This window comes from Doryrhamphus excisus, chromosome 3 (assembly GCF_030265055.1).
Source record: "Doryrhamphus excisus isolate RoL2022-K1 chromosome 3, RoL_Dexc_1.0, whole genome shotgun sequence".
Classification (NCBI taxonomy): domain Eukaryota; kingdom Metazoa; phylum Chordata; class Actinopteri; order Syngnathiformes; family Syngnathidae; genus Doryrhamphus; species Doryrhamphus excisus.
This window is the reverse complement of record NC_080468.1, coordinates 12,841,632-12,860,821: the sequence shown is the minus strand read 5'-3', so window position 1 is coordinate 12,860,821 and position 19,190 is coordinate 12,841,632. Positions and strand designations below refer to the sequence as shown.

The following is a 19,190-nucleotide window of genomic DNA, read 5'->3' as shown; positions in this document are numbered from 1 at the left end:
TTATATATATTATAACTTCATTCTAGTAATATTATAACGTTTTTCCTGACCAAATTCTACAAAAAATATTAATCTATTTTCAACTTAATATTCCAACTCTGTACTACTAAAGCAATGTTTTTTCCTCGTAATATTATGAGTTTAGAATACGGCTTTTTCCATGTTGTAGTGCGAGGTTACCGGAACATAATTCACCCCGGAACGATCGATAGGGGAGTGGTTGCCACCCGGGAGGGTGGGCGCGAGGGAAAGGGTTTTTTTCTTTTCCTGTTATGGTTGCAAGGTGCGCGGTTATGTCTCACGTAGCGAGGAGTGTGAGTTAATGGTTGTGAGAAGAATAAAGTATTCTCCCAAGTTCGACACCCCGCCTCCGACTACAGTTTTTCGGCGCTTCAATGTAAAACTAATGCTGTTTTTTTATGTATTAACTAAACTACTATCGATGCAATATTCAATGTTTCCGTATACTTAATCTGATCGCTTTATACGTATTACTGTAAATAAGTAATTATAACACATTTTAGTGGGTACCATATTAGGAAGATATAAACATGCAAACATAAAGCAAACTTTACTAATGTATAAATGAATGTTACCCCAGTAACACTCCATGTGGAAACGGGGACCTTCCACTTCCTGCCACGTAACAGCGCATGCGCATCAGATGACCACTCATTTGACGACGTGTACCCGGTGAGTACAAGTAGTCGGGTACTTTCCCGTTCCCTGGATTCAGTCCGCAGTTAAACCTTATTAAAAAAACAAACCGCTTCAAGACATCGGCACAATGGGAGGCACACAGAGCGTGGAGATACCGGGAGGCGGCTCAGAAGGCTACCACGTTCTCCGGGTGAGTTTGAAGACGTCCATATCCGGCTCTTAGCTATTAGCCTAGCATTGCTAATTTTCCCCCAACCGCTGTGTTGACCAGGAAAGGGGGGTGTCAATGTCGGGCCTTGTGTGTTTAGAGCAACACAAAACCAGCTTTTATGTTGTGTTTGGAGCTAGTAAAATATGCTAAGTTGCTAGAATGCTACACGTTACGCAGCAGAGACTGAATGACACATGCCAAGATGGTTGATTAAAGGCTCCTATCTTGGGAACGTCAACATATGTGGACCATATATCCGTATATTTTGAAAGGTTACTGATAAATATTTACATGCTACGGAGATTGAACGATTGCATGTCGTTGACAAAAAAATAAACCATACTAATTTAGTACTTCAGTAAATTAAGATGAATTTTAACCCCTTAAATGCTTAAAAACTCGTATTATTTCTGCTATTTCCACATGATGATGGATTCACAAGCCACCCAGAGACAAGTTTTGATTGATAGTCCCTCTTTTTTGTTTTGCAGGTTCAGGAGAACTCACCAGGCCACCGAGCAGGACTGGAACCTTTCTTTGACTTCATCGTTTCCATCAATAACACCCGACTGGTAAGTCGGCATTGCCTGCGATAGCAAACATCTTTCCCTGATTGCCTCTCCTCCGCAGAACAAGGATAACGACACCCTAAAGGACCTCCTCAAAGCCAGCGTAGAGAAACCAGTCAAGATGCTGGTTTACTCCTCAAAGACACTGGAGCTGCGGGAATCCACAGTCACCCCCAGTAACCTGTGGGGGGGCCAAGGCTTGCTTGGGGTTTCCATTCGCTTCTGCAGCTTTGAAGGCGCCAATGAGAATGTTTGGCACGTTCTGGTATGTAAATCTCGCTATCTGTTTTCTTCGTTTGGCTCGGCGCTCACTTGTTGTTGTTGTTGTTGTGCTCCTCTATGCAGGAAGTGGAGCCCAATTCCCCTGCAGCTATTGCAGGTTTGAGGCCACACACCGACTACGTTATCGGAGCTGACACTGTTATGAACGAGGTGGGCTGGTACACGACGTGAAATATGCAGTCATGTATGTTGTGTATGTATTCTTCACCTGGTGATGATGATGGCGTCTTCTTCCTGTGCAGTCTGAGGATTTGTTCTCGCTGATAGAGAGCCATGAGGGGAAGGGCCTGAAGCTTTATGTGTACAACACAGACACCGACAACTGCAGAGAGGTGGTCATCACGCCCAATAGTGCCTGGGGAGGAGAGGGGAGGTAATAAATAATATTCATATAATGGACATAATAATGCCGAGGTCAAACAATTCATATTTTTATTTTTAAGAATGTGAAATTTGGAAGCGTGGAACGACTCGTGCCACAAATTTACACCAAATTTAATTAAAATCTGTCCTCAACTTTTAGACCAAAATCCATTTACAAACATACCCTCCGCCGTTCAAGGTAATAGGTCTGTTTTTATAGCTGATGTTGTTAGTTAAAGTAGGGTTTCCAAGCAGCGATGTGAAACATTTAGTCTAATTAATAGTTTTGTTGTGGTGCGGGTGGGGGGATGGGGTGTTCTGTTATTTGTAACAGTTTAATTAAAGCAGCAGTAAAGTACAATAGTGGTTTTCTGCTCCGGGGCCTCACTTACAGTTGTAAAGTGTAATTTAATCAGCTTTTCCCATGCATTCATTTACTGTGGCGGCTCGCCACAAGTACATTTGGATTGTGACAGATACATTTGTTTTTTTTGTACTGACATCATTATAAAGGTGTGGCTAGATGATCGTCTTTTCATTCAGCCTTATTGTGAAGGCGGGGCTGCTAGTGAGAGGATACACAGTGCTAGCTGTGAATTAGCCTTGTGAGAAAGCGTACGTTAACATGAATGCATTCATTTACTGTGGCAGCTCGCCACAAGTACATTTAGACCGTGACAGATACATTTGTTGTTGTTTTTTTGTACTAACTGACAAACATTATGAAGGTGAGGCTAGATGATCATCTTTTCATTCAGCCTTTTTGTGAAGGCGGGGCTACTAGTGAGAGGATACACAGTGCTAGCTGTGAATTAGCCTTGTGAGAAAGCGTACGTTAACATGAATGCATTCATTTACTGTGGCAGGTCGCCACAAGTACATTTAGACCGTGACAGATACAAAAGGTTTTTTTTTTGTACTAACTGACAAACATTATAAAGGTGTGGCTAGATGATCGTCTTTTCACTCAGCCTCTTTGTGTAGGCGGGGCTATTAGTGAGAGGATACACTGTGCTAGCTGTGAATTAGCCTTGTGAGAAAGCGTACATTAACATGAATGAAGGCACAGAAGCGAAGGTTTCTAAGGCAAACACTGTTTTGATTTTAAACAGAATGAACAAAGTGAGCGCATGAACGGCGACAACCGACACTCAACAGGGGAAAAAAACCCGAAAACTACCTAATGAAGGTGCCTCGGGTAGCGGAACCTTTATCCCGACCGAGGCATTTGGTGTACAAAGTAAATATAAACAAAACAGTGCTAAATGGTGCGCGCTCACAGTCTGTGTCGCTCGCTACATTGCAAAAGAAATGCAAGCAATAAGAATAATCTGTAGAACAATTAATCATATGTTCTGTCATTCTTCCACATTATTGCATGAGAAAAATCCTAGACTACGGAAGACCTTGCCCATTAGGCAGCGAGGTCAATAAGCATTCACTACTTGTCATGTTCCGCTTCTAAATCATGTCAGTGTGTGCTTTTAAAATAAGGCTTACCTCAAATTCAAATGTCCCTCCTTGTTGCAGCCTTGGATGCGGGATTGGCTACGGATACCTCCACAGGATCCCCACGCGACCTTTCGAGGAAGGGAAGAAGATCAGCTTTCCCGGGAATGCGTCTGGCGTGCCTGTCAGTCCGTTGAAGGATGGATTCACCGAGGTCTTGGCTGCATACACTCATCACCTGATCTTATACAAATTATCATATATTCATATGAATTATCATATATTATCATAACAAATCAGGGAGCTCATATGGTTACAAATCACTTCAGAATTTTATTAAGCTATTTTATTTTTATGTTAACTTATGCAGGTCCAGCTGTCGGCCGTGACCCCGCCCCATATTGCACCCACAGTCCCTGCTGGCCTTGAGGACTCGTTGTCTAGTCTGTCAATCAGCACTGCCCCGCCCACTATGCCAAGTGAGCTGCAAACAGGTAGGGTTTTTTTTGTTAATTTCTACGTATTACTGCCGTTCTGTAGTGCTTGAATTTAGGAATATAGAGAAAGTATTATAATTGTAAGTATTAATTTAGGGTACACAGGTCTTATACATTTGGATGACCACCATTTTTTTTTTTGTTAGATTTGGCCTCGCTTGTTTTTACAATTCCATACAGTAACCTAACCGTTTCGACCTCCTTCCTCCTCACCAGGTTTGCCCACAGTCCCTCTGCTCCCTGCCTCCTCCAGTCCATCCCTGAGCCCCCTTGCTCCCCTCAATCCTGCCACCGCCAGCTTCAATCCCGCCACCACGCTACCAGGTGAGCCATTTTAGCTTTTCTTTGGATGCCGCTATTGTTTTAGTTTCTAAATTACCAAATGCGAGTGAATGCGCTTGACTATGAGCGGTGGCAGTTTGCCCACACAACACGTGGGGGCGCCAATTCCCCACACATACAATAATATTCCAACACTGATTGACTTGACACAAAACTACCTTAATAAATGCTACAGTATAAACGCAAAGCTAAAAGTATATATAAGCGTACACTGTGCTGACGGCCATTTCCTGTAACACAATACGATATGTTTTTTTTTCTTTCAGGCTTGATGCCCCTCCCAGGTGGCTTACCTCCGCTACCCAACCTCCCCAATCTGAACCTGCCACTCCCAGACCTCGGTACCATCTCACTAGCAGGGAGCAGCAGCTTAGCGGCGGGTGGAAGCACAGGTACACAACTCTTAACACAACAGGAATTAGAAGCGTAAGGTTTCACACAAAACAGGAAATGATTACTCAAAAGTATTTTGAAGTCCAGTGGCGATGGCTCTAAGACTGCAAGTCCGTCTTTTTGTTCAGAATCAGCTACTTATGTCAGGTAACTGACACGACTGTCTCCTAATTCATACCTTCAGCGCCACGGTGCTTTCACAGTCTGACGCTGCGCGTCTACTGACCTCGGTGGGATAATTTGAGGTTTCAAATCAACTTTATATGTATAGCACTTTTCCTGCAAAGACATGCAACACAAAGTGCTTTACAGAATTAAAAACAATTACCGCAATTAAAAGGAAAAACAATTTACTAAGAAAGCCCCTCCCTCCCACCCTCTATACTAGACACACACACATAATCACACACAGTAGGGAGACATGTCATGGCACTGAGGATCAAGGAAACGCCACAGTTGGGGCCGTCCACACTGGGAGGACCCCCACATCAAAGGGAGGAACCCCCGGTCGGCCGGGTCGAAGGGACCCAAGGATGGCACCCCCTCAGCAGACCCGACACAGCCCCCAGTGTGGAGGACCCACCCTGAGGAAACACTGGAGTTAAAAGCTAAACACTAAGAGCATGAAATAGGACTAAAAATTATAGTTAAAAGCCTGATTAAAAAGGTGTCTTTAATTTTTTTTTTTTTTTTTCTCATCATGCAGTTTGGTTTCTGCATGATGATTGGATGATTTGTCTTGAGGCGGAATCCCTATTTGGTTGAGCTTCTGCCCCGGTCACTGTTACTTTCACAGCCACAGTGACACATCATGGCTGATGCTAGAATTTATTCCTAAAAATACAGATTAATGATGTAAGCTGTGGGGAAAAAATGAGCTCCCCCTCCCATTTGACGCGTGTATTTGTCAAGCTGAACATGGATAAATTGTATAATCATGCAACACTTTTTTTGTGTTCATCTTCCAATCTCCAGCAGTTCCTCCCTTGGTCGCTCCGTTGAACCTACACGGCCTCGCCCCGCTGCCTCCTCTGCCCACCATGCTGCCCTCGCAGCTGACTCCCCTCCTGCCTCAGGGTGTGGCCCCCATTCTGCCGCCCACATCCACGTCCACCGCCGCTGCCCCCTCCCCGGCCTCGGTCACAGTGACACCTGCCACAGAGCCTGTCGCAGAGGCCACAAAGGTCACGGAACTGCAGCCTCCGACGGAAACACTAACAATGTCCTCCTAACTTTGGAAAATGTATATCTCGCTTAACCATGGAAGCAAAACACACACCCGGTTTCTCTATCCTCTTCTGTGTCTTGTCTTTGTTTTTTTCTATTTATTTGGCCAAGGGGGGGGGGGCATTGTACCCAGTCAGAGGTTCCGAATGTGTATAAGGGGATGTCTGGTTAAAGGAATGTACTACTCTTCCGTTACATATTCAAACTGAATTAGTCATATGATCATTTTTATATATAATCAAACATGACATTTAGGTAATACTTTGGAACTTATGGCCACATTCTCAGAAAGCTAAGGACCGACTTTTAGGCTCCATCCTTCCGTCTTACTTTACATATAATGTCACTGTAAGGGTACTGCTACACCTTCATATTATACCTCACTAAATGCTAGTAAAGTCATGAAACCCTAAATTAAAAAGAATTACTATGTTAACGCTATAGTCAAAAGTTCTTCTATAATTCTGAAGCTACTTCAGAAACACAAGTCAAAGATTCTTGGTGCTCCTCTTTTTTTTTTTTTTTTTAACGAGCCTATGTCCAAAGTTGCCATCCCTTTGCACGGTTCTAAACTTTGGTCCATTCACTGTCAATCAAGCCTTCCATTGCTGCCATGTATTTTATCCAGTTAGTTGACCTCCAGACCCGTTTATTCATTTCTTCCTACTATATTTTGCACCACCTTTTCATTTTTTGACATATGATTGTCTCCTTTTGTATGACTTTGTTATGGCTTTCCCTACACAACATGAAACTGGGGGGGGGGGTTACAATCAACTACCGGGGGTTGTAATATCCATGAAGAGTCAAGATGTCACTGTAAACGTGAAACTTTAAACATCTCAAGTATGCACAGTGCAAGCAATAAACCCAAACACACTTTACATACCTAGCATGTGTTTTTATGAAAAAAAGATTCCCTTACCGGCACAATCCGTCCACCTTGACAAGCAGGAAGTCTGCTCCATGTGTCTTTTTCTTCTGTTCCTGGCATCAGTCAGTAGCTAAGACACTAACCACAGTCACTGTGCAAACACAAGAATGTAACAAGTAAACGCATACAGTACAACCAGTATGACTATGGGGAATAATAACCAATTAATTAGTCGATTAATCTGACGCTTGTTTTGATTAATCAAATAATCAGGCCGTAGATCTTGGGTGTCAAGCTTATTTTAAAAAAAACAACAACCTATAAATCAAATACCAAAATAGCTGTTGATTAATCAACGATTAATTGTTGCAGCTCAGTTAACTCAAACCTTGTATATTAGCAACTTTATACAATGATGTGCTGCACAGCATGCTGGGAAGCCAGAAATGCTACAAGCAATGCTGCCAGGTCTCAGGTGGATTTTGGGGAACGCTCAATGCCACCCAGCCTGGCCTAGATTCAACCCCCACCAGCCCCGACCCCAGGTAAGTTAGAGTTTGAGACCTAATTGATAGTTCCACTTTTAAAATGCTTTAATGTTCCAGCTCATTGCAAGTAAAATGACCATTTCTCTCATATTTTGACTTTCTCGTAAAATTATACTATTACATTTTTTATACTTTATACTTTTTCTAATTACTATTAGAGTATAACTCCCCCCCAGGTAAGTTAGTTTGAGACCTAATTAATATTTCCACTTTTAAAATACATTTGCTTTAATGTTTCAACTCATTGCAAGTAAAATGACATTATTTCTCTCATATTTTGACTTTCTCGTAAAATTAAAACATTAGTCCCATAAAAATTATACTTTTTTTATACTTTATACTTTCTAATTGCCATAGAGTATAACTTCCCCCCCCCAGGTAAGTTAGAGTTTGAGACCTAATTAATATTTCCACTTTTAAAATAAATTTGCTTTAATATTTCAACTCATTGCAAGTAAAATGACATTATTTCTTTCATATTTTGACTTTCTCGTAAAACTAAAACATTAGTCCCATAAAAATTATACTTTTTTTTTATACTTTATACTTTTTCTAATTGCCATTAGAGTATAACTTCCCCCCCCCCAGGTAAGTTAGTTTGAGACCTAACTAATATTTCCATTTTTAAAATACATTTGTTTTAATGTTTCAACTAATTGCAAGTAAAATGACATTATTTATCTCAGATTTTGACTTTCTCGTAAAATTAAAACATTAGTCCCATAAAAATTATACTTTTTTAAAAATACTTTATACTTTTTCAAATTGCCTTTAGAGTATAACCCACCCCCCGGGTAAGGTAGAGTTTGAGACCTAATTAATATTTCCACTTTTAAAATACATTTCTTTTAATGTTTCAACTCATTGCAAGTAAAATGACATTATTTCTCTCATATTTTGAATTTCTCGTAAAATTAAAACAATAGTCCCATAAAATTTATACTTTTTTAAAAATACTTTATACTTTTTCCAATTGCCATTAGAGTATAACTCCCCTGCCCCCCCAACATATTTACAACTTTACTCATATAATTTTATTCTGTTTGGTTTCTCATAAAATTAGGACTTTTTTTTTTTTTTAAGTATACTTTTTCTTTACTATTTAAACTTTTTGTGTCTAAATTTTGCCATTTTATCACTCACACATTCAGCGAGGTAGCACGAGTCTAAAAACTGCAGGAATGTAGACATTGAAGGCAATCTTTATTGCATTTGAATGGCATGGCCAAGCGTTGACCCCCACCCCCCTCCCCTCCCGCTAATATGGTCCGACACGCCGCTTACTAAATGGCTGCGCTTATGTCCGTCTACACACGTTAAATGTCATTAAAGTATGCGCTCCATGCTCCTGACTGAACACGAGGGATGCATGTAATTCTTCTAACAAAATGACCACCAAAAAAATCAAAAATAAAAATGGGACACTGCTCTGGGTTTGCAACTTTCCTTCCAACATTTAGCAACCTAGCCTGACATAAATATCTGTCAATAGTCATTGACAGACTTCATCCTGGTCATTGTATTCTCAGGTCGTTTAATGCATCACAGCTGGACTGTTGATGTTCAAGACTAGATAGGACAGCTCTTGTCTGAGGGGATGGTGTATTTATCCTCTAAGGCAGGGATGCAACACATGAAGTTTGAGTAATGGAAAAGCCTTGTTTCTTCAACTTTTATATTAATAGCTGTATTTATTAACTTGTATCGGGCATTAAAGTGATTTTCACGATTAAATCTTTTACATGAAATCTATTTTTTTTACAAAAAAGAAACATTTTTTGTTGAGGATTTATATTTTTGTGAAACTTGCCTAAGTTCTGGTGCTGATTACTGAAGACTTATTTTTTGAAGATTACTTTTTTTTGTATATATCATGTCTATATAGCCCTAGAAGGTAATATCCCGTGTCAGTCAAAATCATCAAAAATGGCCAGTACCGAAAGGGACGGATTTTGAAAAATGGCTGGAGTAATCTAATGTAATTTTTTCATAATTTTTTGTATTATGACTTTATTCCCATAATAATATATATTTTTTTCTCCATTCTAATTTTCCAAAAATTTCAACTACTTTACGACAAACAAACTTTTTTTTTCTTTAATATTTCAACTATTTAAATATTTTAACTATTTAAACATTTTTTGGGCAGGTTTATTCTCATCAACATATAATCATATATTTTTCCCTTACTTTTTTTTTTAATTTCCTAACAATTTCAACTTTTCCTTTAATTTGTTCCCATAATATAACTTTTTCCGCAAGCTAATTTTACCAAATGAATTTTCATATTTCGACATTATGCTACAATGTTATTCTTGTAAAATTAACACCCTTTCTCATTAAATAAAATTTTTTTTGACTTTATTCTTGTAAATGTATTGCTGATTTTTCAATTTTTGCTATCTTAAAATGTGCCATGGGCCGTGGATGGTCCCCGTACCACACTTTGTACACCCCTGCTCTCAGGTACAATAATTTGTTGTAGTACAAAACGGCAGTCGTTACGATACAGCAAAGTGACGCCTCTACCAGATAAGACAGTCGTCCTATCTAGTCTTTGAGCATGAATTGAATGAAGTCGTAATGGATTACCCGCCCTGAGAAGGCTTCACATAAAGTTAGTATATTTGTTTATATTTATTTACCTAGCTGCTCTCCCTCTCCTACTCGTCAGCATGTCTTTTCCACAATCATCCACGAGGATGTCGATGGCGCAAAAAAAAAAAAAAAGGGGGGGGGGGGGGGGGGGGGGGAAGTGTTTCACACATAATCAAGACCAAAGCCATTCACACATTACAAAGTTAGAGCAAGACGTGTAGCAGCAAAGAGATCAGCTTTCTGGAAGAAGAAAAGACAAGAAAGACAATGGGAAGCAAAGACGAGCCTCTTTTAGATAAGTCGATAGTGAGAAATGTTCACTGAACCCCCGTCTTAGGTTCAGTCCTGGGTTCAAGTCCAGCCCACTTCCAGGCTGGTGTGGGACTTTCTCCTATAAACAGCAAGAATGGGGGTTTGAGACATAAAAATCCACATCTATGTTCTGTAACCTCGGCTACGTTTGCGACACAGCTAAAAAAAAAAAAAATGCAGACGGAGGACGCTGCAGTCGCGCTTCAGAACAAAAAAACGGCAACACCAGGATGGATGTCACAATCTGAGTGGGAAGTGCAAATCAACACCAGAATTTGTAATCTGGATTTTTTTTTTTTAAACAATGAGATGCAACCATCCTTTTGTGTTAAACGGAAACATACTTGTCAACAAACAAACTCGTATTTTTCTGTCACCCTCCTAATTAAATAGTTTCCCATACTTATCTTTGCGTTCCATGAGGGAAATGTGTTATTTTCTGAAGAAAAAAAAAATCCCTTATTTTTTGCTGAACACTCAATCTTCTGCTTCTCCGAGTCATGTGATGAAGTTGGAAGAAAAGAGACGATCTTGAACAAGGGTGTCTTCGAACTGTACAAATGTCTTCTAAGAGGTTCCATTAACATCCATAAACATCTACAAGCCCCATTCCCACCCAGGTCTCTTATTTCCGTTGCTTTCATACTGAAATCAGCGGCATCGAACCCCTACTATTCGCTCCTCTTTTCCCTTTAATTAGGCTCGGATGCATTCTGGAAGATCTCTGCTTTTTAAGATATATATCCACATCCACATTCCATCAATCCTGCGCCAGGATTAGCCACACGATGCTGTCAATCATAATGAACGAGCCAATCAGTAGGTGATGAGAGATGAGGCAGGGGGCTGCAGGGAGCTGGAGGAGTTTGAGCGTCTCATGTGAGGGAGGAGGTAGGAGTCCGAGCACAGCTGGTGCACGTCGAACCTGTCCTCCTTACGGTAGGCGAGGCAGCGGCGGATAAACGCCTGCAGAAGGGGGAGTGGAGAGGGGTGGGTGGGAGGCGGAGGGAGGTGAGTCGAGGGGGAAATTTCTTCTTAAGATATCAGGCTGTGTACCTAAAGAAGCGTCCACTTGACTCATTGTGTGATCAGCAAAATGTATTTTATTTCGGCCGGTCATGTAAACGTCTCCCTTGCTCACAGTGCAACAAGATGTGGAACACAGCAAGTAACTGCACCACGTAGGCTATGCGGGTATCAAAATTCATACATACTCGTACACATGCATATACTATTTGATAGCCATTTATAACACACAGAGCATGCTGGGTAACTTCCCAGCATGCCTTGCGGGTTATAAATGTCTATTTGCACATCTGTGTTGTTCCTGTGATACAGTTACAATAGATGTAACACGTGTGTTAGTCTTGGTTGCACTGTGAGTGAAGTAGCTCAAGCTTTAACATATATATATATATATATATATTTATATATATTATTTTTTTTTACTAATAAACAGCCTAAATATGGAGATTCAAACCACAAAATTATTTGTAAATATTAAAAATAGTCAATATATAAAATATAAAAAATATAAAATAAGACAATATAAAATAATACAATATAAAAATATTAATATTAAATTTAAATAATAGTAAATAAATGCATAAAATAAAATAAAAAATATCATTGGTAACCACAAGCAGTGTTCACATGAAAAAATATGCAGTGCACGTTTTACTTAGTGAGTGTAAGTACTGTATGTATGTGTGTGTGTGTGTGTGTGTGTGTGTGTACCTTGGCTTCTGTGCTGGCCTGTGGTTTAGCTGGGAACTGGACCTCAGTGGCTTTGAGAATGGTGTTTTCCTGGAGAATGTCTTGCTGAGACTGGTTGTGACCAAACGGCTTGAAAATAAAAAAAATGCAAAATAAAATTATTATAAAATTATTATATATATAATTATTATTATATTTAAATTATGTATATATTTTATCATTTTATATATTTTTTGTTGTGTTTGTTTTTACAGTAAAACATCATTCTTTATGCTGCTTGGCAAGATAAAGTTTGTAATGATATTAACATTTTTTTAAAGAATTAAGTTGCCTTAGTTTCTATATTAATATATTAATATAATATGATGTTGCAATGTCGCTAGAGATGACTCTACTTCAATCTACCTTTGGATCAATTCACCTTAAACCAGTACAAGTCTAAATAAGATATTAGCCTTTTTTCCAGTTGGCTCTTTACCTTGCGCCCGTAGAGGCACTGGAAGAAGATCACTCCCACAGACCAGACATCCACCTTGTTTGAAATTTTGGGCGGCTCCTTTCCCACAACAAAACACTCCGGAGGGAGGTACCTGGAACACACGTAGACGTTGTGATGAATGAGATGAAATAAGGGATGTATTATAGTGCGTGTTTTTTTACCAGTAAGTTCCCGCTCCCTGCGATGTGAGGTCCATCCCGTCCACGCCGTAGTTATCATCATCCATGATCTTTGACAGTCCAAAGTCTGTGATTTTGATTTCCCCACACGCAGTTCCATCCACTAGTAATATGTTACCTGTAGTATTTGGTACAATGTTTTAGAAAAATATATAGAATTATGTGCCCCGTTGTCGTTTTTCTTCCATGTTATAAAATCGGAACTCACCAGGCTTGAGGTCGTAGTGAATGATGGGAGGCTTGATCTCATTGAGGTACCGCAAGGCGCTGACAATCTGCATGACGATGGAGCGGGCCTCCTTCTCTGACATCAGCTTGTTTTGCTTCAGGTAGAAGTCCAGGTCGTTGCCTTCACAGAACTCCAGCACTGTACAGAACCTGCTTGGACAAAATAAAAAAATTAAAAAAACAAGCTCAAATCGGAGAAAGATTAGATGGAGGAGAGTTGGCTTAAATTAGGACACCCCATTGGGTGACTGTAAACAACACTAATACACATAATAAGCACACACAGATGGCACGATCTGTTCAAGGACCAGTAGGTAGGACTTCGGCGCTGATGCCGTGCCTCCACAGACTGCTGTCACTAGCCACGTTTACATGAGGAGTTTTTCTCTTTCCGAATGACCTTTCCAAAAGCAATGGTATACATCGAAAGGAATATTCCAATCGCGTGTCTACATGCGCCGTTATAATCAACCAGAATAGTCAACGGGGCATACGCAGTAAAGCGTAAACACCAACATTACGTGATACCGACTTCCTCGACTTTTTCTTTCACTTGTCGGAATAACTCCGTATTGACAGTTTTTCGTTCGTCCAGTCTTGAAATTTAGTTTGAATCAAAAACAAACTTTCCGCAGCAGTCCAGTGCCGATTGCTCACCTCCAATTTTTTTAAATCGAAGAACGTCTCGAGCTGCGTGTTACGTCATATCTCAGCATTCGCTGAAAGAACGCACCCGGGAACAGGAAAAGATCAATCAAGTTCAATCTTGCTAATATTTTATAATTAAGCTCGGCACATGTTTTATATAGATATGTATTTTCTTTTTTTAATAAAACTGGACTTGTGAATGGCGTATAGAAGGGTTTAGATTCTGTTCCACAGATGGCGCTAATGCACACGAAAGCTGCTTGCCAACCGCCAATAAACAACAGAAGAAGAAGAAGAACGCAGTCTGACAACTTTCCGTTTGAACGGGTACAAGATACCTCAATCGGATTGGGGAAAGGAATATTCCAACCCTGGGAATCTGATTATATATTCATTCGGATTGGCACTTTTCTTTCGGAATGAGGTGTATACAAAGGCTAGATTCTTTCCGTTTGAGCGAATAACCCGAATGGAATTGGAATATTTAGGTCCATGTAAACGTGGCTAATGTTTACACATTCCATAAGTGATAAAACACATTCTAGTATTTGCTTTGAGGTAGAACCCACACGCAGCTCATGCATTGTGAGGCCCGTTTATAAAAGTTTCGACTGCGAATGCTTTACAAATACAGCATAATAAGCGACGTCAAGTATGAATAGGAGCCACCCAGAGGTCAGAGGTGACTCACGTGTCCGTATCCAGAGAGAAATAGTCATACAGTTTGACTATTCTGGGATGGTCCAGCTGCTTGTGTATCCGGTATTCCCTGCATGCATGCCTGGAAGGAAATCAATGTCAGCATGCTGTGTTGACGTCTGTGTTGGCAGATTCATAGCTGCCGGAGCTTACTTGTGGTAGTTCTCTTTTTTCTCCTCCCTCCAGTTCTTGTTGAGCTGGTGGATTTTAACGGCGGCGTAGCGCTGCTCGAACAGGTCAAAGGCCTGTCGTGATACAAAGCAAACACAACATGCTCGACAAAGAGACAAAAGTGAAACGTGGAACGCAGCCAAAAAGGAGCTTACCTTGTAAACTTCGCTAAAGCCGCCCCTGCCCAGCAAGTGCAGTAAAAGGTAGCGTTCGTTCAGAGTGGGATGGTCTTTAAACCTGTGTGTGTGTGTGTGGGTGGGGGGGGGGGGGGGGGGGGGGGGGGCAAGCGTCTACATTATGATGCTGATTTCTTTTCCACACGTTTAAGCAGCAAATGGAGGAAAACTTGGACTTACGCCGAGCTGTCCTCATTGTTTATCCTCTTCAGCTCTCTGATGTGAAGATTCCTCACGCGCTCCAATCGCTCCAGCTCCGCTTGGATCTCAGCCTCCTCCTGCATGGACCGCAATGCACAACACGCGACATAAATAGACTTAACATTTAGCAGTCATTTAAGCATTGAAGACATCTCTGAATACACTAGCAATTCAAATAATAGGGGTGGTCCTATTAAACCAGGCACTCGTTCATATTTTCTTTGTTTGTTATTGGCTGAGGATTTCAGCATAGCAAAAGGTTTTCTATAAAAATATTATATTTGACCCTTTCTATATTTATTTAATACCTTGACCTTATTTTGTAGTGGCTATTTTTAGATAAAAAAAATTATGTGCATCTTGTATGAAGTTTTCAAATCTTCATGTTAAGTATTTATTTTGATAAAAATCGGGCGGCACGGCGGACGAGTGGTTAGCGCGCAGACCTCACAGCTAGGAGACCAGGGTTCAATTCCACCCTCGGCTATCTCTGTGTGGAGTTTGCATGTTCTCCCCGTGCATGTGTGGGTTTTCTCCTGGTACTCCGGTTTCCTCCCACATTCCAAAAACATGCTAGGCTAATTGGCGACTTCAAATTGTCCATAGGTATGAATGTGAGTGTGAATGGTTGTTTGTCTATATGTGCCCTGTGATTGGCTGGCGACCAGTCCAGGGTGTAGCCCGCCTCTCGCCCGAAGACAGCTGGGATAGGCTCCAGCACCCCCACGACCCTCGTGAGGAAAAAAGCGAGTTTTTGGTCCATATTGTCCTGCCTTATGATAAAATTGTATAATGTATTTCATAGGAACACCCCACCCCTTTCAAATAAAGACCTTTGTGTTGCTACTGACCTTCTTCAAATGTCCAAGACGGAGCTTAAAGATCTCCTCCTGCTCGTGGTACTCAGCTAGAGTCAGTCTAACAGACAGAAAAACAAAGTAAACATATGTATTGATGCAGAGAGTAGTTTTGATTAGTACTCTCCCCCCCCTGGTGTACTCACAGCTGGGGCAGGGACGGCTTGAGGAAGGGGTCTGAATCATTGCCGTTGACCACCTTGGTCTTTCTCTGTTTGGGTTCAGAGGTGGAGGCCACAGACAGGGAGGGTGATGCGGGGTTTGGAGGCTTCCTCTTAGCTAGCAGCTTCCTCTGACGCTCAATGTCCTCTCTCTGCTGGTTGATGCCTTCTTGCTGCCTGCGTACACGAGCATTATTCCGTTTTGTGGTGCTAACGGTAAATGACAAAAAAAAACAAAACGGTGCGCATGCATATGGCTTCTGTACTTAATCAGGTTCTGGAATGCATATCCGTCAGTCCACTGCTCCGTGTAGGATGCTCCGTGTCTCACAGTGGTGAAGTGGCCGAGACGGAGACGGTCCTGCATGCTCTTCTCACGGCATGACTGCTTCTCCTGGGTGCTCTGCACACAAAATCATGCAAAGTGTGTGCAATAGTAAGATGATGATGATGATGATGATGAAAATAATGTGCTTGCTTTTGATGGGGAAAATGCAATATGACCGCGCAGGGCACACAGATAGGAGACCCGAGTTCAATTCCACCCTCGGCCATCTCTGTGTAGTTTGTAGTGTGTTACACATGCTAGGTTAATTGGTGACTCCAAATTGTCCATAGGTATGAATGTGAGTGTGAATGGTTGTTTGTCTATATGTGCCCTGTGATTGGCTGGCGACCAGTCCAGGGTGTACCCTGCCTCTCGCTTGAAGACAGCTGGGATAGGCTCCAGCATCCCCCGCAACTCTTGTGAAGATAAGCAGTAGAAAATGAATGAATGAATGTTTTATAGTTGATTTATTGCAAACACTATTCAGGGCTGCACGATCCACGAGTGGTTAGCGCACAGGCCTCACAGCTAGGAGACCCAAGTTCAATTCCACTCTCTGCCATCTCTGTGTGGAGTTTGCATGTTCTCCCTGTGCATGCGTGGGTTTTCTCCGGGTACTCCGGTTTCCTCCCACATTCCAAAAAACATGCTAGGTTAATTAGCGACTCCAAATTGTCCATAGGTATGAATCTGAGTGTGAATGGTTGTTTGTCTACAAGAAGGGTGTACTCAGCCTCTCACCCAAAGACAGCTGGGATAGGCTCCAGCACGTCCGCAACCCTCGTGAGGATAAGTGATAAAAAATGAATGAATGAAAATGCAATATGTTATAGAGACTGGATATTGTTGTGTTCCAGCTCTATATGAGTAACACACTGAGCTCACACACAATATCTTGTGGCTGTGTGTGCACGCGAAAATGGGATACCTTCTCTATGAGGAGCTTCTTGCTCATAGTAATGCACTTGTTCAGTCTCTCCTTGTACTTCTCCAGGAGTTTTTGCTGCTCGTCAATCTGCCGCCGCAGGTCGCAGTTAGCCTGTTTGGAAAAAAAAAACACTACCATGACAAGGTGCATTTGCAATAATATAGAAACTAAACACTCTACAGGCTATACATTACACAGTCTAAAGTAATGGGACCCCTGGAAGGGAACACACCCAACACGACAACAAGAATGTTGACATATGAGAGCTCAATCTCTAGTTGTAGTTTGGGTTGGAAGTCAGGATTCTCAGGCTATTCCACATTGAAGTATTTAAGTGTTCCCACAGAGAAAGTGCCCAAAATGTCCAAAACAGCAGATCCATACAAACCCAATGACACAAGAGATGTGTCCCAACACTTTTGTCCTAATACTGAGTCTATGTTGGTAATATTCAACGTACCCTGAGAAGGTCATCTATTCGTCCCTCTTTCTTTTCCAGGTCAAGATTCTTGTTGCTCTCCAGAGCAGCAAGTTTCAGTCCTGTTAAGTCTGTCTAAGAGAACAGAACAAACAGGCAACAATATTAATCCACATACACGTGCTAAGAATCATTGCGTGAGAGGACCAATGGCGTGCGATCAGGGGAGGCAGGTGAGGCAGAGCATCATGAAAAATTATACCAACAGTCCTTCATAAACTGAGTGGGTGGGTGGGTGGCTGTTTGTGTTTATAAGCATGGCACCAATATAATGATTGCACAAAAATGCATTATACTTTATTAGGCTTTTGGCAGCCTGTGTGATGTCTTTAATGAAAGTGTGACATCATTATTCTTGCTTATCAGACAATACAATAAAGACAAATGTCATACGGTGAGGTGCACAGTACTCACCGTGCACTACTTTACACTGTTTTTTTGTTTTTTTACTTTATTGAAATACACGTTCGGTGTCAATGTGTCATTTAGACTCTGCAACAAGTCAAGTGCAATAACATTTTATGGTCTGCTGAATGAATCGGCTAGCCAAGATGGAGGATTATACATCTTCAAAGTGGCCCTAAAATTTACGAGAATAAAGTCATACATTGACGACTGCATTCTCGTAAATTTACGACTTAATTCTTGTAATATTATGACTTTTTTCTTGTGAATTTACAATTTTATTCTCGTAAATTTATGACTGTTGTTATAAATGTATAACTTTTTTCTCCTAAATTTCAGACATTTTTTTTGGTAAAATCACAACTTTATTCTTGTAGTATTACAAATGTTGTATGTAATAAATGTGTCTTGTATAATAATAAAAAAAAGAAGGAAAGATATGGAGTTTGTGTGTCATATAAAAGGTAAGACCATACATTGTTGTCAGTTTTATAAAAATATCGCAATATTGTGTTTTTTCAGAAATTAATTAATTATTGCCGTTTCGTGGTAGACTGTGGTCTATTATTAGTCACAACATCTTGGAATACAAGTGATAATGTGGTATTCTGGCCACTGGGCTGCAGTAATGGCACAAAACATTGAGACATTGGCTTACATTATATTACCTTAACACTGCATGAAGTCGGCCACGGGATGTCCGACATGATGAGTGAAAGCAGGAAGGGGCGTGCTATAATGCTATTCATACTTTCGCCTGTTAGTGCACTTAAATATGCAACTTCCAAATAAGTCAGTGCCTCACCAGCCATGAACCTCACCGCACGTCACTGGAGGGTTTCTTCCTACCTGGACGCATTTACTGGATTTGGGATTGTGTTCTGCAAAACACAAACTGGTGGGGGAGGAGCTGTTCTGCCGAATCTGCAGACACAGCAAACAAAAGTTAATAGGGATGCTCCGATCGGACCATTTCCGTTAACAAAACACGTCATCGTAATATAACGGTAATATACCAATAAATGCCTTTCAAAGCTGATCACAAAATCCAAACTGTTCAGCGGCAAAGCCCTTCAATGTGTGCTGTGTCACGTACCAACACCTGCATTGAGCCGACAAGAGACGCACTTTGTCCCATATTGCCACAAGAATCCAAACTAGTCTGTAAAACCTGAATGGTTTCAATTTGAC

At 41.0% G+C, this 19,190-nt stretch overlaps 2 protein-coding genes across 10 annotated transcripts in view; one reads left to right on the top strand and one right to left on the bottom strand.

The window, feature by feature from the left end:
- Positions 1-19,190, bottom strand: part of LOC131126603 (serine/threonine-protein kinase tousled-like 1-B) — a 29,663-nt gene that overhangs the window by 2,016 nt on the left and 8,457 nt on the right. For 4 of the 7 annotated variants that reach the window (XM_058069316.1, XM_058069312.1, XM_058069318.1 and 1 more), the window contains 17 exons: positions 18,849-18,923; positions 17,577-17,669; positions 17,117-17,227; positions 16,127-16,263; positions 15,846-16,037; positions 15,694-15,760; positions 14,822-14,919; positions 14,621-14,702; positions 14,448-14,539; positions 14,287-14,376; positions 12,928-13,097; positions 12,702-12,837; positions 12,520-12,631; positions 12,063-12,170; positions 6,919-11,291; positions 3,586-3,665; positions 1,931-2,077 (listed from right to left, as the gene is read on the bottom strand). In XM_058069316.1, the coding sequence (XP_057925299.1) occupies positions 11,142-11,291; positions 12,063-12,170; positions 12,520-12,631; positions 12,702-12,837; positions 12,928-13,097; positions 14,287-14,376; positions 14,448-14,539; positions 14,621-14,702; positions 14,822-14,919; positions 15,694-15,760; positions 15,846-16,037; positions 16,127-16,263; positions 17,117-17,227; positions 17,577-17,669; positions 18,849-18,923 (1,713 nt within the window). In that variant the 3' untranslated portion in view covers positions 1,931-2,077; positions 3,586-3,665; positions 6,919-11,141. Of the gene's footprint in view, positions 1-596; positions 2,078-3,585; positions 3,778-6,918; positions 11,292-12,062; positions 12,171-12,519; positions 12,632-12,701; positions 12,838-12,927; positions 13,098-14,286; positions 14,377-14,447; positions 14,540-14,620; positions 14,703-14,821; positions 14,920-15,693; positions 15,761-15,845; positions 16,038-16,126; positions 16,264-17,116; positions 17,228-17,576; positions 17,670-18,848; positions 18,924-19,190 lie in introns of all 7 variants that reach the window. The other 3 variants (XM_058069315.1, XM_058069314.1, XM_058069313.1) reach the window with 3 other exon arrangements.
- On the top strand, positions 276-6,844 carry LOC131126606 (Golgi reassembly-stacking protein 2-like). 3 transcript variants are annotated; one of them, XM_058069324.1, is made up of 11 exons: positions 276-397; positions 602-850; positions 1,363-1,443; positions 1,502-1,705; positions 1,786-1,872; positions 1,965-2,095; positions 3,616-3,748; positions 3,905-4,028; positions 4,248-4,355; positions 4,640-4,765; positions 5,745-6,844. In XM_058069324.1, exons 2-11 carry the CDS (start codon positions 788-790, stop codon positions 5,996-5,998), a joined length of 1,311 nt encoding a protein of 436 aa, XP_057925307.1. In that variant the 5' UTR covers positions 276-397; positions 602-787; the 3' UTR covers positions 5,999-6,844. The 3 variants fall into 3 exon arrangements, with proteins under 3 accessions (XP_057925307.1, XP_057925305.1, XP_057925306.1); XM_058069322.1 differs by having other exon boundaries at positions 5,742-6,843; XM_058069323.1 differs by having other exon boundaries at positions 351-850; positions 5,742-6,843.

What these genes read in the sequence shown, in the direction of transcription:
- LOC131126606 (XM_058069322.1), top strand. Translation starts at nt 788, where the DNA reads ATGGGAGGCACACAGAGCGTGGAGATACCGGGAGGCGGCTCAGAAGGC. An exon ending in CTGACACTGTTATGAACGAG is followed by an intron (nt 1,873 to 1,964) that starts GTGGGCTGGTAC and finishes CTTCCTGTGCAG; the next exon opens with TCTGAGGATTTGTTCTCGCT. An exon ending in GCCAAGTGAGCTGCAAACAG is followed by an intron (nt 4,029 to 4,247) that starts GTAGGGTTTTTT and finishes CCTCCTCACCAG; the next exon opens with GTTTGCCCACAGTCCCTCTG.